The sequence below is a fragment of the Neoarius graeffei genome, chromosome 14 (genome assembly GCF_027579695.1).
Source record: "Neoarius graeffei isolate fNeoGra1 chromosome 14, fNeoGra1.pri, whole genome shotgun sequence".
Lineage (NCBI taxonomy): Eukaryota > Metazoa > Chordata > Actinopteri > Siluriformes > Ariidae > Neoarius > Neoarius graeffei.
In genome coordinates this window covers 64312081-64335276 of record NC_083582.1, presented here as the reverse complement: position 1 = coordinate 64335276, position 23196 = coordinate 64312081, and the positions used below count along the sequence as shown (strand labels likewise).

Below are 23196 nucleotides of genomic sequence, written 5' to 3'. Positions count from 1 at the left end.
CCCTGTGATGACCTGGCGACTTGTCCAGGGTGTACCCCGCCTTTCGCCCGTAGTCAGCTGGGATAGGCTCCAGCTTGCCTGCGACCCTGTAGAAGGATAAAGCGGCTAGAGATAATGAGATGAGATGAGATATGTCAATGTACATTTGTGCCAAATTTGGTGCTTGTATCACAAAATGCACAATAGGTTAGCTATGCTGCCCCACTAAAAGGGTGGGCATAGTTTGGTTTACACATTATGAAATTTCTAGCCACTGGGGTGACTTAAGAAGGTCAGAGGAACTCATTTTAATGTTAAAAAACTCAAAGTGAAAATTTCATGCCATGGGACCTTTAAGCATTTTTTGTTTAAACACTATTTACAACCAGGGTGGCACGGTGGTGTAGTGGTTAGCGCTGTCGCCTCACAGCAAGAAGGTCCTGCGTTCGAGCCCCGTGGCCAGCGAGGGCCTCTCTGTGTGGAGTTTGCATGTTCTCCCCGTGTCCGCGTGGGTTTCCTCCGGGTGCTCCGGTTTCCCCCACAGTCCAAAGACATGCAGGTTAGGTTAACTGGTGACTCTAAATTGACCGTAGGTGTGAATGGTTGTCTGTGTCTATCTGTCAACCCTGTGATGACCTGGCGACTTGTCCAGGGTGTACCCCACCTTTCGCCCGTAGTCAGCTGGGATAGGCTCCAGCTCGCCTGCGACTCTGTAGAACAGGATAAGCGGCTACAGATAATGGATGGATGGATATTTACAACCTACACATTACGCGCACTGTTGTGGATACCTCAGTGTATTTAAGATTGGACATTAGATGTTTGTTATGGGCGTCTTTCGATAATGCTTTACACAACAGCATTCTTTCCTATGACATGGAGGTTCTACCCTTTCAAGGAAAGCCAGTAGTTCCAGTTCAACATAAAACCGCCCATACTGACAATGCGTGTGCGTGTGTGTGGTGGGAAAAAAACTCTGACATCTACACACTTGCAGCCACGTACCTGAATTAGTTATTGAATTCGTTTACATGTACTACAATCAGCATGATGTTTCTTTTATTTTCTACCTGATGTAATTATTCTATTTATAAATGTGTCACTGTAAGTACGAAATGATCATTTGGATATATTTAGACAGTTTCTCTACAAGAATGTGGTTCAAAAATTTGATTTAAGTCATTAAAACTAGTGTCAGTGGGCTACAATACACAGTTTCCATGAACTTCACAAGGCCTCTACAATACGCTTTGAAAGCTAAGAGAATGAATGAAAATGTTGATTGTGCCCTGTGCGTGTCGCGAAGGCTGAACTACTGCTCTTAGGGGGTGTGTTTGGGAGTTTTGCTTCTATAAAAAGTATGTTGTTCTCTAACACGCACAAACGCACACACAAAGGCTCTGACAGCACTTGCTGACTTATTAGAAAGGCTAAACTCACCAACATGGACTTTTCCAAAATAGTTGGCGGACAGGCTGATAAGGTCATTGATCAAGCAGGTGAGTTAGGAATTACATTTAAACATATTTATGAATTAATTTATCAGGATGGGAATAAAATTTAAATAATTAAGGAATTTATAGAAATTATTATTACTACTACTACTGTACATTTGCATGACATTTTGTGCAGTCGTTTCACAGGATTACATTATTTGTATGTAATATTCTCGGATTTGTTCAAAGCTGATTTTGCCAAAGACAAACTTCAGGACATGTTTGAAGGAGGTCAGGGCAAGGACAAGAACAAGGACCAGAACCAGGCAGGAGGTAATTTATATTATTTTCCCCTGATTCTCATTTGTTTATTGGGGGAAAAAAAATCTCTCAACTTTTATTATTATCAATCAAAGCTAAAGCAGTTTAATCACCATTGTCCATATTATTACAAAGTTAGTTAAAAAGCTTCCCAGTTCTCGTTTAGAAAATCATAAACATTCTAAAGCAGTGGTAGACTGTGTTCTAGGGTCGGAATAAAATTCTTCAATGCATATTCGTATGAGTGTTGTAATAAGGCTGTAATTGCTGCAGGTATTGGTGATATGGTGAGTGGTGCGATTACCAAAGCAGCAGCAGACCAAGCAGCTGACAGTGCAGCAGATCAGGCATTGGCTTTTGGGAAGAAGTTTTTTAAATGATTTTCAATCATTTTTACACATTAAATCTTTTTGAATGTACCTTATCTTTCAGTCTCATACACATACCTGCAACTGGGAACATGCATTAGCTTTGTAGGACTTTCTATGTCTAAAGTAGACTTAAACAAACTAACTAACTAACTAACTAACTAACAAATCCTGCTTATATTGTAATGGAACAAAAGCACTTTAGTTAACTGATTTATATCACATTATTATGGATCCTATGCATTAAAAAAAGTGTTGAATTAAACAGCAATGGAACAAAAACGTGTTATAATTTCTTTATTCTCAACAACAACAAAAAAAGCAATACAAATTTTTCCAAAGCAAATTTCCAGACGATGGTGTAGATGAGGTTTGTGAATTATTTTGTTCCCCCATGACACACACACACGAGCCTTTCCAGAGTGCCACAATATCCACTGGATTTAATATTCAGACCTTTTAAATGGACAATTTTATATTTAGCACGTCTCCGAGACAACCTGCTGAACAAGACTGGATGGATTTGTCCTCCGTGAGGTATGAATGTTGAACTACTGGTACAAAGACAGAATTCTTCTGAGTAGAACACTCCTGCTCTAAGATCTAAGGCATCTTTAGTGCTGTCTTTCAATACTCAGTGTCTGGTCACAAGCTTCGGGCGAACAAACAAACAATATAAATGAAATGAATCTAAAATGTTTTGAGGGCTGCCGAGTGAAAATAATGTACATTTCAGTTGCACAGTGGAAACAGACCCAATACTGCAAACATTAAAGATTAACAAAACCCGAAAAAATAAACTCCTTTATCCTGACAGATATCCACACAAGACATGTTTGAGTCTTCACTTGTTCAGATTTGTACCGGTATACTGTGTACTGATTTTATTTTAAAAGAAAAACAATGTTCCTGGGCACTGCCATCTTACACTCACTCTGGTTCAGATATTGTGCTCTGATTGATTACAAATTCCGTGAGATAATCCGAGGTTGTGACGCCACTTACACGCTACATGAATTACCAAGGCTGAGATCTAGTGGATACATCACTTCTAAATTATTAGATTAGATAAAACTTTATTGATCCCTTTGGGCGGGTTCCCTCAGGGAAAACAACCCAGAAGATGCCCGAAGGTCAAGCGTTTGGCTGTAAAAAATAAGCTTGATCACTGAAGCAGTGAACACACACACAGAGTGAGATTTAAACTTCATAAAAGTGAAGTGTGTTGATTCATGCATTTTGTTGCCAGTAAAAAAAATTTTTTTTAAAAATCACATGGTTATAAAAAAAAGCAGTGAAAACGTGCGCACAGAGAGCGAGAGAGAGAGCACAGTGATGCCTGGGGATTTTTTTTAATAATTAAAAAGACTTTATTTGATGGCTCTGTGTGACAAAGGTGTACTAGTGTGTCGGTTACGTCACAAGCGGATATCCGGTTTCACTGCAAATGGCTGTCCAGGTAAGCCTATTTAACAATATAGCTTTTAACATAGATAAATTGTTGTAAAATTTTATTTTTAATTTACACATGCAGTGGGCCACATCGAGGCACTTGCTGTAATCAGCAAACAACGTTTATTTTTGGGTTTTGTTTGACTTTAATGACAAATTAGTACAAAACTAACACAGTACTGTGATATACTTGATCTGAATAACACCATAGCATGAGATAACTAGCGGCTTGTTTTCATGTCATATAGAACAAGAGTATACAGAAATTACAGCTTAAATAGAACAAACTATACGGAAAAACTTGATAAAATATGAGCGGGGTAAATTACTATTAAATTTACTTTAATAATGTGGAGAATTCACGTTATGAGGCGTTACTGTAAACTCGGAAAATGACACAAGGCTGTGGGGTAATGGGGCACAGGGTTGGTCTAAGGCCAGTATAGAGAGGACGAATAAGCTGGTAGAGGGGAGATTGAGGATTTATGTGAAAGTCAGGCCAGCCTCATTGTACACCTTGAAGACCTTCTCAATGGCGTTGACGTAAGCTGCAGTCCTGAGGTCCAAGCCCAGGTTATACTTGCTGGCTGTACGCATAATTTGCTGCAAAAAAAAATTTTTTTTGAATAAAAATGATTTGCTCTTCTTGCCTCACTGCTACAAAAAAATACATTGATTAAAATAAGACTTTCCAGTTGAAAGACTATGAAAGCCTGGTTAATCAGTGGAGAAAACATGGTCACAGATGTTAAAGACTGCTAAAGCAAACTCAGCATTAAAGTGCATATCCTGGACCAGATTCGTTTTTTTTTTTTTATGAAAGTATGTCCCTTTACACACATTAAACATGACTCTCATTTTCACACACAACAGTGGCTAGTATGAGCTAGAGCATCACTGAGGCTATTTTTGACGGTGTTTTCTTCTTTTTGTCCTTTATAAACAAGTGAAACATACAGTTGTGGTCAGAAGTTTACATACAGTGGCATGAATGTCATCTTGGATATGAATGTCACGGCAATATTTGGGCTTTCAGTAATTTCTTTGAACTGTTCTTTTTCTGTGGCAGAATGTACAGCATACATCTTTAATTTAAAAAAAAAAAAAACACACTAGAATTTGGTGCACAAGTTTTAATTTTCTTTGGGTTTTCTGAAATCAACACCGGGTCAAAAATATACATACAGCATACCTAATATTTGGGTAAAATGTCTCTTCACAAGATTCACCTTGACCAAATATTTTTTGTTTACCATGAACAAGCTTCTGGCACAATTCTGGTTGGATATTTCACGACTCTTCATGGTAGAATTGGTAGAGTTCAATTAAATTTGCTTGTTTTTTTTTCTTGGCATAGACATGACTTATAAGCACAGTCCATATATTTTCAATAGGGTTGAAGTCAGGACTTGTTTGAAGCTTAATGTTAGCCTGCTTTATCCTCCACAACCAGCTCTGATGCGCGTTTGGGTTCACTGTCCTGTTGTAACTCCCAAGTCATGTTCAAGTTTCTGATGGTTTATGCTGAAGAATTCTGAGGTAGTCCTCCTTCATTATTCCATCCATTTTGTGCAATGAACCAGTTCCACTGGCAGCAAAACAGCCCCAGAGCATGATGATCCTACCACCACCACCAGCTGGTACAGTGTCCCTCTGTACATGGTGGTCATTGTAGCCAAACAACTCAATTTTTGTCTCATCTGACCATACACCTATCCTCCAGAAGGCTTTTTCTTTGTCCGTGTGGTCAGCTTCAAACTTTAGTTAAGCTTGAAGGTGTCAATTTTGGAGCAGGGGGTTGTTTCTTGGATAGCAGCCTCTTAGTCCATGGTGATCTGAACTGTAGACAGTGATCCATCAGCTTCCAGTTCATGGCAGGGCTGTGCCATGGTGGTTCCCAGGTTGTTCCTGACCATCCAAACCAATTTCCTTTCAGCTGAGGGTGACAGTTTAGGTTTTCTTGAAGCAAAGTGGCTTGACAAAGTGACTACACCTCACAATAACTTGCATATAATTGTTTGAACTGATCTTGGAATTTGCAGCTGTTTAGAAATGACTTCAAGAGACATTCCGGAGTTGTGTATATCTGCGATCCTCTATCAGATCTGCACTGAGCTCCTTGGACTTTCCCATTTTACTGTGTGTCAGTCAATTCAATGAGTGCTGTAAACAAACCCTTTTTATAAAGGCACAGAGAAGCTACCAGCTGTAGTCAATCATGATCACTTACAAGGAAGTTAAGAGACCTCAGCCGTGGCAAGATAAGACATTTTGGAAGTTTCAGCACCTCTGAATTAATAATCTAAGTGAGTGTATGTACATTTTTGACCCTGTATGTATAATTTTGACCCTGTGTTGATTTCAGAAAACCCAAAGAAAATGAAAACTTGTGCACCAAATTCTAGTGTTTTTTTTTAAATTAAAGATGTATGCTGTACATTCTGCCACAGAAAAAGAACAGTTCAAAGAAATTACTGAAAGCCCAAATATTGCCATGACATTCATATCCAAGATGACATTCATGTCACTGTATGTAAACTTCTGACCACAACTGTACTTTGCTCAAAAGTACCTTTTTTCATTTCCTTCGACAATTTCAGCTTGTTCAATTCGGTCTGTCTGATAAATCATCTGGATAATAAAATTCACCTTCGCTCAGTTATGTCGCTCATTTTTCAAAGTATTTGTGTATGTTAGTTAAAAAGGTGATATGATAAAATGCTTATTGACTGAGTTAGATCGGGCCAGATGGGAAAATATTTAGCTCTTAGTCATTTGTGCTCAGTCCGTACAGCATGATCTTGAGCCAAATATTTTCCCGTCTGGTCCTCCAACTTAGTCAGTAAGTACATATTTTTTTTGCGGTCCAAATCCTGCGCTGGCGGCACGGTGGTGTAGTGGTTAGCGCTGTCGCCTCACAGCAAGAAGGTCCTGGGTTCGAGCCCCGGGGCCGGCGAGGGCCTTTCTGTGTGGAGTTTGCATGTTCTCCCCGTGTCCGCGTGGGTTTCCTCCGGGTGCTCCGGTTTCCCCCCACAGTCCAAAGACATGCAGGTTAGGTTAACTGGTGACTCTAAATTGACCGTAGGTGTGAATGTGAGTGTGAATGGTTGTCTGTGTCTATGTGTCAGCCCTGTGATGACCTGGCGACTTGTCCAGGGTGTACCCCACCTTTCGCCCGTAGTCAGCTGGGATAGGCTCCAGCTTGCCTGCGACCCTGTAGAAGGATAAAGCGGCTAGAGATAATGAATGAATGAATGAATGAATCCTGCGCTCTGATTGGCTGGCGAGCGGGTCCGTATCCTGTGGTACGGACTAGAGGTCTGCGCGGGACAGAATTTTCAGTCCCGCTCCCGCATTGTGCAGTCCCGCTCCCGCAAAGAATTATGATTTTCAGTCCCACTCCTGCCTGCCATATTTTGTCCCGCTCCCGCCTGCAACCCTTACAAAAATCTACCATGGTTTTTATGTAGTAACCATGATTCTACCATGGTATCTCATGGTTATTCTAAGTACTATGAACCAACCATAGTATTACGATGGTTTATCCATGGTAGTAACCATGGATCTACTATGGTATTTCATGGTGATTCTAAGTACTATGAACCAACCATAGTATTACTGTGGTTTATCCATAGTACTGCAGTAGCATCATAGTTGTATGTGTAATAGGTCATAGTAACTATGAAATTAGTTTAAAAAGGGATAGTATGGTTTTTAAAAGGATGCACTAACTGTAGTATTACCATGCTTTCGTCCAACAGTCAATGCTGTAGAGAAGGATCTCGATTAACAGCCCAGATACATTAACATTTACCATGGTTAAATCATAGTCATGAACCATGGTTTTCATGGTTACCCAAAAAACCATGAAAACCATGAATAACTATAAACCACGGTAAAACCTTGGTTAGTTTTCATAGTAAAACCATGGTTAATTTTCATAAGGGAAATCCCGCATGATGCAGACGTTCGCGTTATTTCTCACGAAAGTTCCTGTCATTGGCTTGGGGAATTAAACATGCTGAGCTTAGCTGAGCTCTCCACTGACCGATCCTTCATTTATTGTAAGTTTATTGTTTAGACGCTGACATTCTGCTGACACATTCCAAGTTGAGCGCTGCATGCGCTCATGATTGACAGCTCTCGATTTGATTGACAGCTCTCGCTTTGCGCACTCGCACTCCCACTTCCGAGTCTGTGGCGTTATGATTCCAACCGCGATTTCATTCTCCTCTCATATGAAGTGCTGCGCAACCACAACCAGCTCCTCAGATTATACACTGTATTTCTAGCTTTAAATTGAACAATCTGTGCGATACACAGTCCTTTTTAATACTAGTTAATACTTTTTAAAAAACTTAATACTTAGGACTAATACTCTTGACTTTTTAACGGTAAATGTACCTCTTTTTAAAGCAGCACTTACTTCTGAAGCACTGTGAGCTTCACTAGAGGAGCTCTGCTCTTCTGCCATGATCGGAGATCTCAAACAGGGAAGAGCGGAAAGGAATCGGAAACGTACGCGAGATTAGACCACATCCGCAAATTTAGGCACCTTAAAATGTTTTTATTAATGCCAAATAAAATATCCAGCACAAATTATATACGATAGACATAAATTAATAATTTATAAATTTTATTTTAAACACGTTTTTAGTTAGTGGGACTGCAGCTTATCACCTCTCCCGCCCGCGCCCGCATTGTGCACTCCCCCTCCCGCCCGCAATGAGCTTTCAAAATTTGTCCCGCGCCACACTGCTTTGCGGCGGGTCCCACGGGACTCCCGCGGGAGTGCGGACCCCAGTTATGGATCTCTGGCGACTCACTCGTTCACAACAACAAACATAGTAGCATTTTTTGTCAACATTTATCTTTTTTTTTAAAATAAGATTTATTTATAAGATTATCAAAAATCTTGTAAATTTTTGCCAGCATTTCTCAGGAGAATAGCATTAATTTTACAGCATGGATAGCGATAACGACAGTCTTCACAGTGAAAGCGAGTTTTACTACCCTGAGGAAGAAGAAATAAAACATTTCAGGAGAAAGCTAAAAACCTCTAACTGTTGCTAACGCCGAGCAAAAACATGGCTGAATCCTGAATGACTCCTATTTGTATAAATAGGGGACTACATAGGCGGTAAAATGTCATTTTTTTCCTGCCATGGAAGCGCACTTGTATACTGAGGAGAAAGCAACTTGCGTTACAGCAGTGAATGAGGATTCAAAATGGCGGCTTGGCTCGGTTTTCCCTTTCGGGCGCTCTCGTTTTCTGTTAGAATTTGATAAAGAAAAAAGGAAATATATTATTTACCAGCTTAAGGTCGGTCCGTATGGTGAAATACCGTGACCTTGGCCCAGAGGGCCTCGCTCAGTACTTTCAAGACCTCGGTCACGGTATTTCACGATACGGACCTCCCAGCTGGTAAATAACACTATATATATTTCACTCTGAAGACGTCACTCCCAGTGTTTTCTTGCTGACTAGAAGCACGCTGTCAAAATGGCGAACCGGTTCAAAATTAAAATTCTTTTGATTAACTTGTATATTTTTTTTTGTGAATGTGTCCATATAATATAAAGAACATAACATGGTGGTGTGAAGATATGAAGTTTATCTTCTCATGTTGAAAAATATCATTCATTCGCTTCGTTCACTCATGATATATCCATTCACCACTCGAAGATAAATTTAATTTCTTCATGCAACTGTGTAATATCCTCTACACACACACACATCTAACACAGGCTCACTTACCCTTGCAGATCTCTCCATTGTGTAGGCAAGACCAGAGTGCACGATGTCCTTCTCAGAGGCACCCTACACATTATAGAAAAGCTATTTTAGACAACAGAGCCACACTCATTAACCATTTATCAAGTAAATGAGACATCTGAAATGGCTATATGTTCATTATTATTTCGTTAAAACTTAATGGATTGGAACAGATTTCAAAAACATGATTGTGCAACAATATCCTCCAGCTGTATCCAGCTAAAAGTCTTCAGTCAGCTGAAAACTGCTATATACAAAATTATTTAACCCATTGTTACTCCATACAAGTATCTTAATGAAATGAAATGATTTTATATCCTATTCTGAAAAGATTTTAACCACACGCATTTACACTTGCACCTCTGATTGACCTGACTGATATCCGTGTAGTATTCTATCCACAGTCACTGGATATGAGCAATGCTACTCTACTACTAGGCTATCAGCTCATATACCATGAATAGAGAAAAACAAAATGGTGGAGCGTGTTGCTGAACCAACCGAGGACGAAATAAAAACTCTGCTTGAAAACAAAACCAAAAAAAAAAGCAACAAAATATTGAATAAATAAGTATTTGATGGTAAGAACACATCTTTTTTATTTTTCAAGAATTATTATTATTGCATTTCTCACAAATTGCTCCTGTCATTTCGCTGGTTTGTTTACATTCCAAGTGGAAATGATTTTGTCTGATATTTTATATAGTTGTCAAATTTGCAAAAAGTAAAAATAAAAATGCTCTGTTTTTCAAAATCCAGTGAACGGGGATAGAATAAAACCGTTATTCCACTCAGTCTCGTCATACATGGCTTATAGCTATCAGCTCATGTACGACTCGATTTTGTGGAATAACTTAAGTATTTCAAGTTAATATGCAAAGTAGTCAAGCTTGTCATTCACGGATCATGTGTGTCACGTGTTGGGGGGGCTTTTTGTTGTTCAACATGACTTGAAGAAACAACTGTATTTACACTTGTAGTAAATACACTTGGCTAAAGTGCTTCATGGAATCAGATAAAATTGGTTTTAAAAGTGAACTGGGTGTCCTTGCACTTTCGTTTTCCATCTGGATAAAATTCTGATACGCAACAAGCATGACAAGGCCATTATTTTTGGATAGAAATAAAACAAACAATCATGTTCATGAAAATGACGAAGTGCAAATTGTGCAGTACATCATCATCTCTCAATGAGAAACTCTTTCCCGTTTCAATATTTTTCGCTTGGATATTAGAAGACCTCTATTACGACCTCAATTATTCAAGTTGAGGCAACTTTTATGTCACACTTTATGCTCTGTAATTCCATTTAGCATAATTCATACTTGGTCTACATTTAATAATTCTCTTAAATGTGCCACTTTAGTTTTCTGATGCACACAAATACACACAAACATAGAACTGATACTTGAAGGTTTGAGAAGCAGCTTTGGGACCAAAAGGTCACCAGTTCGATTCCCTGGACCAGCAGGAATGGCTGAAGTGCCCTTGAGCAAGGCACCTAACCCCCAACTGCCCCCCAGGCTGCTCTGGGTATGTTGTATGTTGCTCTGGATAAAAGCATCTGCTAAATGCCTGTAATGTAATGTAATGTAAATGTAATATACTCACTGCCACTCGAGCCTGGAATTCTGCAGTGGGAACCACAGGGATGGGGCCACCTTGCTTTCCAAACTTCCTTTCAAGACTTTCCTGCACAGACACTGGAAGACACGAGTGCAAGGATTAATGAAACGATGAGTGGTTTCCTCCAAAATGGCTGCAGATAGATTGAGGTAATGCAGCAGTGTTCTGCCATATTCTGAGAGTATTAAAATATTCCCACACTAGCAATAAGAATGAACATATGCTCCATGTATTGCTTTTGTATGATAAAATGTATTAACATTTGTTCATAACTTTTCCAGGACAGCCTTAAAAATTACAGTTACAAGCAACTCCACACTGAGGTCACAGTTTAAAGTGATAGTGCTTTTCTCCATTTTATGATCCTAATCATTTTCATACATACTATATGCCTCTGTCTACAGCATACATGCAACACTGCAGTTGGTAAAATATCCATATAACCATAAACCAGAACGTCAAGGCTGTAGGAGCTCGTCTGGCCTGCCATCAGAAACAACCCTGACGACCAAAACAACAAACAGAACTGAAATGTGACAATGTGAGAGAGGACCAACCTCCAAGACAAATTGTTCACAACAGGAAAATCAACAATTTTGTTCCCTGAGGGAAGCTCGACCCAAAATATCTATCAGAACTGAATTCGCATCATAAATGAGAGAGGAGATACAATTCTAGTCAGACGAAAATTTGTTTAGTTGACCTAATTACAGGGCGGCACGGTGGTGTAGTGGTTAGCGCTGTTGTCTCACAGCAAGAAGGTCCGGGTTCGAGCCCCGTGGCCGGCAAGGGCCTTTCCGTGTGGAGTTTGCATGTTCTCCCCGTGTCCACGTGGGTTTCCTCTGGGTGCTCCGGTTTCCCCCACAGTCCAAAGACATGCAGGTTAGGTTAACCGGTGACTCTAAATTGACCGTAGGTGTGAATGTGAGTGTGAATGGTTGTCTGTGTCTATGTGTCAGCCCTGTGATGACCTGGCGACTTGTCCAGGGTGTACCCCGCCTTTCGCCCGTAGTCAGCTGGGATAGGCTCCAGCTTGCCTGCGACTCTGTAGAACAGGATAAAGCGGCTACAGATAATGAATGACCTAATTACTAATTTGTTCCAAAAAAGTTGACAACGCAAGTGTTGTGTGACCAAGTGTTGTGCAGAAGGTCTAGTTCTTTCAAATAAAACAATCAGAACTGAAATTCATTGAGAACTGAGGGAGGGAGGAGACACGATATAACTGAAAATAAACAAAGTTGTAAACAAATTGTTTACAACAAGAAAATTATCAAACAAACGACCAAGTTTTGTTCCTTGAGGGAAGCTCTACCCAAAACATCAATCAGAACTGAAACCGGGTGAGAACTGCGAGAGGAGATAAAAGTATAATGAGAAGTCCCAAAACTCATTAAGTTGACCTAATTAGCAGTTCGTTAGCAAAAACTGACAATACAATGACCAAGTTTTGTGCAGAAGGACGAGTTCTTTCAAACAAAACAAATCAGAACTGAAATCCATTAAGAACTGAGAGGAGATATGATTTAACTGAAAATAAACAAAGCTGTAAACAAATTGTTTACAACAGGAAAATCAAAACAAGTTTTGTTTCTTAAGGGAAGATCTACCCAAAACATCAGTAAGAACTGGAATCGGATGAGAAATCAGAGAGGAGATAAAATTCTAGTGAGAGGCCTGGAAAATTTGTTAATTTGGCCTAATTAGTAACTCGTTAGCAAAAAATTTGACAAAACAACAACCAAGTTTTGTGTGGAGTGATGAGTTCTTTCAAACAAAACAATCAGAACAGAAATCCATGGAGAATTGACGGAGGAGATACAATTTAACTGAATTGTGGATGGCGGACGCCACGCCATGGGAACAGCTCATCGGCCTTATGGCCAGATGAGTGAACAACAAACATAGAAAACATTATAAAACACAATTTTGTACAATAGTAGGGGGTCCCTGCTCCATTTCTCCATTAGTTTGGGGGTCCTTGGCCTGAAAAACGTTGAAGACCCCTGCATTAAATCATTCATTTGTTGTCAATATCTGCACTTCTTTTGAGCATTAATGATCCAGCAGTGCGGAGCGAAAGAGCCAGATTCACTTTTTAATCTGTCCTGTCCAACAGTACATTCCACAATCTATTAGTCACCTTAGACTTTGTTTACACCTGAGCCATCAGGGTGGTGCCTTTTGCCCCGCAGCAACATTAACACATCACATTAACGTCACATATTTTTCTATGTTCAGTGTTCCCACGCCATGGGAACAGCTCATCGGCCTTATGGCCAGATGAGTGAACAACAAACATAGAAAAATGTGACGTTATTTTTCTCGAGGTCAACAGCTCCCCACCTGCACTGTAAACAGTATTGGCAGAGTACTGCTTCCCCCTCCTGAGGCGCCGGACGGTTTGCCAGAATTTCTTCGAGGCCGACCGATAGTCTTTCTCCATGGCCTCCCCGAACTCCTCCCAGTTCCGAGTTTTTGCCTCCGCAACTGCCTGAGCTGCGGCACGCCTGGCCTGCCGATACCCGTCAGCTGTCTCAGGAGTCCCGGAGGTCAACATGGCCCGATAGGACTCCTTCTTCAGCTTGACGGCATCCCTTACTTCCGGTGTCCACCACCGGGTTCGGGGATTGCCGCCACGACAGGCACCGGAGACCTTGCGGCCACAGCTCCGAATAGCTGCGTCTACAATGGAGGTAGAGAACATGTTCCACTCAGACGCAATGTCCCCCGCCTCCCTCGGAAGCTGGGAGAAGCTCTCCTGGAGGTGAGAGTTAAAGACCTCCCCGACAGAGTGCTCAGCCAGACGTTCCCAGCAGACCCTCACCATACGTTTGGGCCTGCCAGGTCTGTCCGGCTTCCTCCTCCGCCAGCGGATTCAACTCACCACCAGGTGGTGATCAGTTGACAGCTCAGCCCCTCTTTTCACCCAAATGTCCAAGACATAGAACTGCCACCTTATTGTGGTGGAGGGGTTTGTGTGCTTGAATGATCCTAGGAGCTATGTTGTCGGGGGCATTACGCCCCTGTTAGGGTCTCCCAAGGCAGACAGGTCCTAGGTGACAGGCCAGACCAAGAGCAGTTCACCAAAACCCTTATGGAGAATCAATCAAGGACCATGACGTTGTCCGGTATGGTGCAGCCGGGGTTCCACCCTGGAGCCAGGCCCGGGGTTGGGGCTTGTATGCAAACGCTTGGTGGCCGGGCCTTTGCCCACAGCCGGGCTCAGCCCAAAATGGTGACATGGGCCCGACCTCCTGTGGGTTCACCACCCACAGAGGTAGCCGTAGGGGGCCGGTACAGTGTGGATTGGGCGGCAGTCAAAGGCAGGGGCCTCGACGACCTGATCCCCGAACACAGCGGCTAGCTGTTGGGACATGGAATGTCTAACATTTCCTATTAGAAGAATACAAGACACCAATTCTGAGATTATTAAACTTAGTTCTAGATTGCAACCAACTTATTCTAAGATGTCTTATCAAGTAAAAATATCTGCCATTGCAGCAAGATAATTTCACTAGTATTAAGTAATTTTCTCCTCAAATTCAGTTTTCAATTTTTTGCAGTGTTCGGCCAATCACAGGGAACCTGACAGAGCCAGCCTGTAACATGCGGCCTTGTGATTGGCACAGCAGCGATAGGTGCGGGTCCTCCTCTGTGTACAGGAGGCTTGGAGGGACAGGTCTAGGCTAGTCTTGTGCTGTGAGTGAACCGGTGCACAGGCTGAGAGAGCTCCTGTGTGTCCTGAATGTGTGCATTGCTGACTGAAAGATAACATCTTCTGCCTCCATTTATCTGTTCACTACAATATATTGGATTCATGTTAATGTGTATTTAAAGACATTTAAATTTGTGGGAAAAAAAATTGGTTTAAAAAAAAAAATGTTAATTGTCTAATCAACCACAAATTTTGCGACCCCCCCCCCCCGCAGTACCTCCGCAGACCCCATAGGGGTCATGGACCCCCTGTTGAAGACCTCTGATTTAACGAATATCGCACGGACAATGTCACCATCTGTTCTTACTCTAGTACCGAAGCCTCTGCAGTACCTCCATTAAAAAACTCATTCAAATGAGCAAAGCAGCTCAAAATACGGTCAACATACAAGCAGTATTTGAAATAACCCCCATTTTCTCCTCCTTAATTACTTCTTTCGAATAATAATTAGAAGAGAGTTGAACATCTGCCTCAGACACACTGATTGAGCTGTGATGGATGTAAATGTCTTCTTGCTTTGAGTAATTACAGCAGACTGTGCTTTCATTGCGCACATTGTGTTTTAGTAGAGTACGGAAGGGAATTTGTATAAAACTCACTCAGCAGGTGGTAGTTGGAGTCCCTTTCGTACTTGAAGGTCAGACGACCGTAACTGACATGGTTCAGGTTCTTCAGCCACTCGAAGTAGGAGACGGTCACACCGCCAGCATTCAGGTACATGTCCTATATTTAGATCAGAAACGAACTCGCTCAGCCTTTGGCATAAACACCAAACACAACAGAAGGACTGAGTAACAGCAGCAGAGGAAGACCTTTCATGTTTCAAGAACATAAATGATTCATGCTGTTAAAATTATACAGCAGTAACATGACAGTGGCTACATTTGAGAAGAATCTTACCGGGATGACCATGATGTTCCTATCCAAGAAGATCTTGTCCGCATCCGGTGTGGTGGGGCCATTAGCTCCTTCAGCAATGATCTAAACCATCACAATATGCAGGTTCAGTGTGTATTAAGCGAAGCACGAAGACAATGTTTCAGACCGCATTATTTAGTGATGGGTCGTATACCAGGATAAACGAGAAACCGAAAATTCTCTTGAAGAGCTGGTTCAAAAGAATTTTCTGCAACAAATAATTAACCCTGAAACAAATAAGTAAAGAGCAGTGTCTCTCCCCAGGGATTTCAAATAGCATCCTGGTAAACTGTCATTCTGAAATAGCATTTGGCTTCTTGAAATAGCGGCAAAATCCACCTTGTATGTTTTGTAAATACATTCAGTCGGTAAACAGGAAGTCAATGTGCGACAGACCTGAAAACAATATATACGGTATAGAACCCCAAGCTGAAGTTTGGTACCAAATATCAAGCAGTTGTGATTTGTAGTTGCTGAGGAAAGTGTTACGAAAATTTTGTAAATCCAACTGTAAAAATGAATTATGTTTTGTAAATACATTCAGACGGTAAACAGGAAGTTGATGTGTGACAGACCTGAAAACGGTATACTGTACATGGTATAGAACCCCAAGCTGAAGTTTGGTACCAAGTGGCTAAGAGGTTGTGGATGCTGAGAAAAAGGGTGTTTCGGACAAACAGAAATACGTTGGGACGGACAGAGGTAAACCAGTATAACCCCCTTTACTCCTGGAGAAATCCTTACTCCTGGAAAAAGCAGCAAATTGTGCAGTGAGAATTTTACAGAAGATTGTTTTGTGGAGGACTTGTATAAAAAAAAAAAAAAAAATCACAAGGAAGAAGCGAGACACGAGGCAGAAACTATGACTGAAGCCAGACGCGATCCTGACTTTGTTTCTCCACTAAACACTGGAGCACAACAGCACACTGTGTCACGCATCAAACGGATGGAAGACAAGCAGATATATATTTATATACAGTGGTGCTTGAAAGTTTGTGAACCCTTTAGAATTTTCTATATTTCTGCATAAATATGACCTAAAACATTACCAGATTTTCACACAAGTCCTAAAAGTAGATAAAGAGAACCCAGTTAAACAAATGAAACAAAAATATTATACTTGGCCATTTATTTATTGAGGAAAGTGATCCAATATTACATATCTGTGAGTGGCAAAAGTATGTGAACCTTTGCTTTCAGTATCTGGTGTGACCCCCTTGTGCAGCAATAACTGCAACTAAACATTTCCGGTAACTGTTGATCAGTCCTGCACACCGGCTTGGAGGAATTTTAGCCCATTCCTCCGTACAGAACAGCTTCAGCTCTGGGATGTTGGTGGGTTTCCTCACATGAACTGCTCGCTTCAGGTCCTTCCACAACATTTCCATTGGATTAAGGTCAGGACTTTGACTTGGCCATTCCAAAACATTAACTTTATTCTTCTTTAACCATTCTTTGGTAGAACGACTTGTGTGCTTAGGGTCGTTGTCTTGCTGCGTGACCCACCTTCTCTTGAGATTCAGTTCATGGACAGATGTCCTGACGTTTTCCTTTAGAATTCGCTGGTATAATTCAGAATTCGTTGTTCCATCAATGATGGCAAGCCGTCCTGGCCCAGATGCAGCAAAACAGGCCCAAACATGATACTACCACCACCATGTTTCACAGATGGGATAAAGTTCTTATGCTGGAATGCAGTGTTTTCCTTTCTCCAAACATAACACTTCTTGTTTAAACCAAAAAGTTCTATTTTGGTCTCATCCGTCCACAAAACAATTTTCCAATAGCCTTCTGGCTTGTCCACGTGATCTTTAGCAAACTGCAGACGAGCAGCAATGTTCTTTTTGGAGAGCAGTGTCCTTCTCCTTGCAACCCTGCCATGCACACCATTGTTGTTCAGTGTTCTCCTGATGGTGGACTCATGAACACTGGCTAATGTGAGAGAGGCCTTCAGTTGCTTAGAAGTTACCCTGGGGTTCTTTGTGACCTCGCCGACTATTATACGCCTTGCTCTTGGAGTGATCTTTGTTGGTCGACCACTCCTGGGGAGGGTAACAATGGTCTTGAATTTCCTCCATTTGTACACAATCTGTCTGACTGTGGATTGGTGAAGTCCAAACTCTTTAGAGATGGTTTTGTAACCTTTTCCAGCCTGATGAGCATCAACAACGCTTTTTCTGAGGTCCTCAGAAATCTCCTTTGTTCGTGCCATGATACACTTCCACAAACATGTGTTGTGAAGATCAGACTTTGATAGATCCCTGTTCTTTAAATAAAACAGGGTGCCCACTCACACCTCATGGTCATCCCATTGACTGAAAACACCTGACTCTAATTTCACCTTCAAATTAACTGCTAATCCTAGAGGTTCACATACTTTTGCCACTGACAGATATGTAATATTGGATCATTTTCCTCAATAAACAAATGACCAAGTATAATATTTTTGTCTCATTTGTTTAACTGGGTTCTCTTGATCTACTTTTAGGACTTGTGTGAAAATCTGATGATGTTTTAGGTCATATTTATGCAGAAATATAGACAATTTTAAAGGGTTCACAAACTTTAGGGATAGATTAAGGATAAAATTAAGTCATGTTTAAAAAGTCATTCAAATTCTGTATAGCTGCTTTGTGACAATGTCTATTGTTATATATATACAGTTAGGTCCATAAATATTTGTACAGAGGCAACATTTTTCTAATTTTGGTTCTGTACATTACCACAATGAATTGTGAACAAAACAATTCAGATGCAGTTGAAGTTCAGACTTTCAGCTTTAATTCAGTGGGTTGAACAAAATGATTGCATAAAAATGTGAGGAACTAAAGCATTTTTTTAAACACAATCCCTTCATTCCAGGGGCTCAAAAGTAATTGGACAAATTAAATAATTGTAAATTAAATGTTCATTTCTAATACTTGGTTGAAAACCCTTTGTTGGCAATGACTGCCTGAAGTCTTGAACTCATGGACATCACCAGATGCTGTGTTTCCTCCTTTTTAATGCTCTGCCAGGCATTTACTGCAGCGGTTTTCAGTTGCTGTTTGTTTGTGGGCCTTTCTGTCTGAAGTTTAGTCTTTAACAAGTGAAATGCATGCTCAATTGGGTTGAGATCAGGTGACTGACTTGGCCATTCAAGAATATTCCACTTCTTTGCTTTAATAAACTCCTGGGTTGCTTTGGCTTTATGTTTTGGGTCATTGTCCATCTGTATTATGAAACGCCGACCAATCAGTTTGGCTGGATTTGAGCACACAGTATGTCTCTGAATACCTCAGAATTCATCCGGCTGCTTCTGTCCTGTGTCACATCATCAATAAACACTAGTGACCCAGTGCCACTGGCAGCCATGCATGCCCAAGCCATCACACTGCCTCAGCCGTGTTTGACAGATGATGTGGTATGCTTTGGATCATGAGCTGTACTACATCTTCACCATACTTTTTTCTTTCCATCATTCTGGTAGAGGTTGATCTTGGTTTCATCTGTCCAAAGAATGTTCTTCCAGAACTGTGCTGGCTTTTTTAGATGTTTTTTAGCAAAGTCCAATCTAGCCTTTTTATTCTTGAGGCTTATGAGTGGCTTGCACCGTGCAGTGAACCCTCTGTATTTACTTTCATGCAGTCTTCTCTTTATGGTAGATTTGGATATTGATACGCCTACCTCCTGGAGAGTGTTGTTCACTTGGTTGGCTGTTGTGAAGGGGTTTCTCTTCACCATGGACATTATTCTGCGATCATCCACTACTGTTGTCTTCTGTGAGTGTCCAGGTCTTTTTGCATTGATGAGTTCACCAGTGCTTGCTTTCTTTCTTTCTCAGGATGTACCAAACTGTAGATTTTGCCACTCCTAATATTGTAGCAATTTCTCGGATGGGTTTTTTCTGTTTTCGCAGCTTAAGGATGGCTTGTTTCACCTGCATGGAGAGCTCCTTTGACCGCATGTTTTCTTCACAGCAAAATCTTCCAAATGCAAGCACCACACCTCAAATCAACTCCAGGCCTTTTATCTGCTTAATTGAGAACGACATAACGAAGGAATTGCCCACACCTGCCCATGAAATAGCCTTTGAGTCAATTGTCCAATTACTTTTGGTCCCTTTAAAAACAGGGTGGCACATGTTAAGGAGCTGAAACTCCTAAACCCTTCATCCAATTTTAATGTGGATACCCTCAAATGAAAGCTGAAAGTCTGGACTTTATGTCCATGTCCATTATATAACTATAACTTATGTTTCAGTAAACAGGTAAAAAAACAAAATTTGTGTCAGTGTCCAAATATATACATACATATACACACACACACACATTTTTTATATATATATATATATATATATATATATATATATATATATATATATATATATATATTTTTTTTCATAAACAGGCAACAAACTGGCCACTACTTTATTCTGATTCCTTTTCTAATCCTGCATTGCCCTAATCTTTGTGGAGAAATGCAAACAAATTGACCGAGAAGTCATGCCAGACCATAATATTATAGTGTAGTCTAGTATAGCATGCACTTGTACACCTCCGCTGTGCTCAAGGAAAATGACATCATGCACGATGGAGTTATGGCGGCCTCCCTGACAAAAAACGGTCCTGTCTATTTTCATCACTTTAGTGGTTCGATCACTAAGAACAAATTCAACATGCAGCTTTTTTTTTTTATAAAGGACAGACATAAAGACCGACTTTTCGCTCAATTTGTTTATTTGCGAGATATTTCCTTTAAATGTCGTGATTCTCGACCAGGCCCCTGTTTCCTGAGTTGTGAGATGCTGGGTGTAATCAGAATTAAAGGTTTTCATTAACTCCAGCAGGGAAGATCACATTTAGATGAACAGTCTACCCTCAAAGCCTGCATTCTGAGTAGAACGTTATTCCGAGTCACATTTATCAAACCAAAAACACCTTGGACAGAGACAGACACCAAATCCATACTTAACATTTCTAGCCTTCTGCCTGAACATGACTGGATGGGACTTTGAGGCATAAATAAGAGGAGAGTGAATTAACTCCAGGAGGACGTATTTGACTACCGGTATGTTTTGTGGAGTTTTCGAAGCAGTGGGTTTGTGTTGGTGCACATATCTGACCTTGGCTTTAATGTTGGCAGCGTTCTTCCGGGTAAGTTGTTTCTCTCCAGCGGCAGGGATGAGGATGTCACAGTCTGCCTCCAGGATGCTCCCCTCATAGGGCTGGGCATTAGGGAAGCCCACAATAGTATCATGTTGCTGTGAGAAAAGCAGATGGACACCCATTTGTTAAAGAGATAGCACAACTGAGCCATAAACTTTGACCTTTAAACCCATGTATGGTTAATTGGTATGTATGTTTTTGAGCAGATAGAAGGCATTGAGTCATGTACAATAGTGTGGTTTGTGAGTGGAAAGTAGTTAATAAAAGAGACAACACAGGGGAGTGCTAGTGACCCGTATCTTTTTAACTTATTTTTAAATGATTTGCAATGATATGGAGAGAAGGAATACAGTATGCTGATGATTCTACCATTTCAGTTTCTGTGTCAAGAGGTTTGCCAGATAAATCTGATCTAGCTTTACAAAAGTTTATGGCCTGGACCAAGGAAAATTCAATGCACTGTAACACCACTAAATGTAAGGAATTAGTTCTGTGCGAGAAAGGTATTGACTGTTATTGACTTTTCTCTGATGTACAATACCAGGCAGTATAGTAGTGTGTCTATTTTAGGAGTAACTTTTCAGAAAAACTAAATTCAGTATTCACGTTAAGGAGAAACTGCATGAAGCTAACAAATGCCTATTTGTAATTAGAAGTTTGTGCAAAGAAGGTTACACACAAGATGAAGTAGATCATCTTTTTAAAGCTGGACGGCCTTTCGATTTCATAAAAATCGGTGAAATTTAGTTCCATCTGAAATTTGGTCATTGTGACGCATTTATTTCTGTAATATCTCAAAAAAAAAAAAAAAATCAGGCCATTCTGTGGCTGGGAAGTTATTTAATTTGAGGGGATTCCTGAGCAAATAATATGCATGAAATCGCTTGCTTCGTGCAGTAAAGCAGACAGAGGAAGTCCGTGTGTGCATGCACAGGTTTACCTTCTTCTTCTTTTGGGTTTTACAACCCCGATTCCAAAAAAGTTGGGACAAAGTACAAATTGTAAATAAAAACAGAATGCAATAATTTACAAATCTCAAAAACTGATATTGTATTCACAATAGAACATAGACAACATATCAAATGTTGAAAGTGAGACATTTTGAAATTTCATGCCAAATATTGGCTCATTTGAAATTTCATGACAGCAACGCATCTCAAAAAAGTTGGGACAGGGGCAATAAGAGGCTGGAAAAGTTAAAGGTACAAAAAAGGAACAGCTGGAGGACCAAACTGCAACTCATTAGGTCAATTGGCAATAGGTCATTAACATGACTGGGTATAAAAAGAGCATCTTGGAGTGGCAGCGGCTCTCAGAAGTAAAGATGGGAAGAGGATCACCAATCCCCCTAATTCTGCGCCGACAAATAGTGGAGCAATATCAGAAAGGAGTCCGACAGTGTAAAATTGCAGAGTTTGAACATATCATCTACAGTGCATAATATCATCAAAAGATTCAGAGAATCTGGAAGAATCTCTGTGCGTAAGGGTCAAGGCCGGAAAACCATACTGGGTGCCCGTGATCTTCGGGCCCTTAGACGGCACTGCATCACATACAGGCATGCTTCTGTATTGGAAATCACAAAATGGGCTCAGGAATATTTCCAGAAAACATTATCTGTGAACACAATTCACCGTGCCATCCACCGTTGCCAGCTAAAACTCTATAGTTCAAAGAACAAGCCGTATCTAAACACGATCCAGAAGCGCAGACGTCTTCTCTGGGCCAAGGCTCATTTAAAATGGACTGTGGCAAAGTGGAAAACTGTTCTGTGGTCAGACGAATCAAAATTTGAAGTTCTTTATGGAAATCAGGGACGCCGTGTCATTCGGACTAAAGAGGAGAAGGACGACCCAAGTTGTTATCAGCGCTCAGTTCAGAAGCCTGCATCTCTGATGGTATGGGGTTGCATTAGTGCGTGTGGCATGGGCAGCTTACACATCTGGAAAGACACGATCAACGCAGGTTCTAGAGCAACATATGCTCCCATCCAGACGACGTCTCTTTCAGGGAAGACCTTGCATTTTCCAACATGACAATGCCAAACCACATACTGCATCAATTACAGCATCATGGCTGCATAGAAGAAGGGTCCGGGTACTGAACTGGCCAGCCTGCAGTCCAGATCTTTCACCCATAGAAAACATTTGGCGCATCATAAAACGGAAGATACGACAAAAAAGACCTAAGACAGTTGAGCAACTAGAATCCTACATTAGACAAGAATGGATTAACATTCCTATCCCTAAACTTGAGCAACTTGTCTCCTCAGTCCCCAGACGTTTACAGATTGTTGTAAAGAGAAAAGGGGATGTCTCACAGTGGTAAACATGGCGTTGTCCCAACTTTTTTGAGATGCGTTATGAAATTTAAAATCACCTAATTTTTCTCTTTAAATGATACATTTTCTCAGTTTAAACATCTGATAAAATATGGACTTTTGTAACTTCCACAT

At 40.7% G+C, this 23196-nt stretch overlaps 1 protein-coding gene across 1 annotated transcript in view; it reads right to left on the bottom strand.

The window, feature by feature from the left end:
• Window positions 1-2386: 2386 nt before the first annotated feature.
• Window positions 2387-23196, bottom strand: part of glud1b (glutamate dehydrogenase 1b) — a 62988-nt gene continuing 42178 nt past the window's right edge. The window contains exons 8-13 of the mRNA XM_060940232.1: window positions 20699-20836; window positions 15577-15657; window positions 15276-15399; window positions 10944-11035; window positions 9315-9377; window positions 2387-4159 (exon numbers count right to left, since the gene is read on the bottom strand). Of these exons, the coding sequence (XP_060796215.1) occupies window positions 4040-4159; window positions 9315-9377; window positions 10944-11035; window positions 15276-15399; window positions 15577-15657; window positions 20699-20836 (618 nt within the window). The 3' untranslated portion in view covers window positions 2387-4039. The remainder of the gene's footprint in view (window positions 4160-9314; window positions 9378-10943; window positions 11036-15275; window positions 15400-15576; window positions 15658-20698; window positions 20837-23196) is intronic.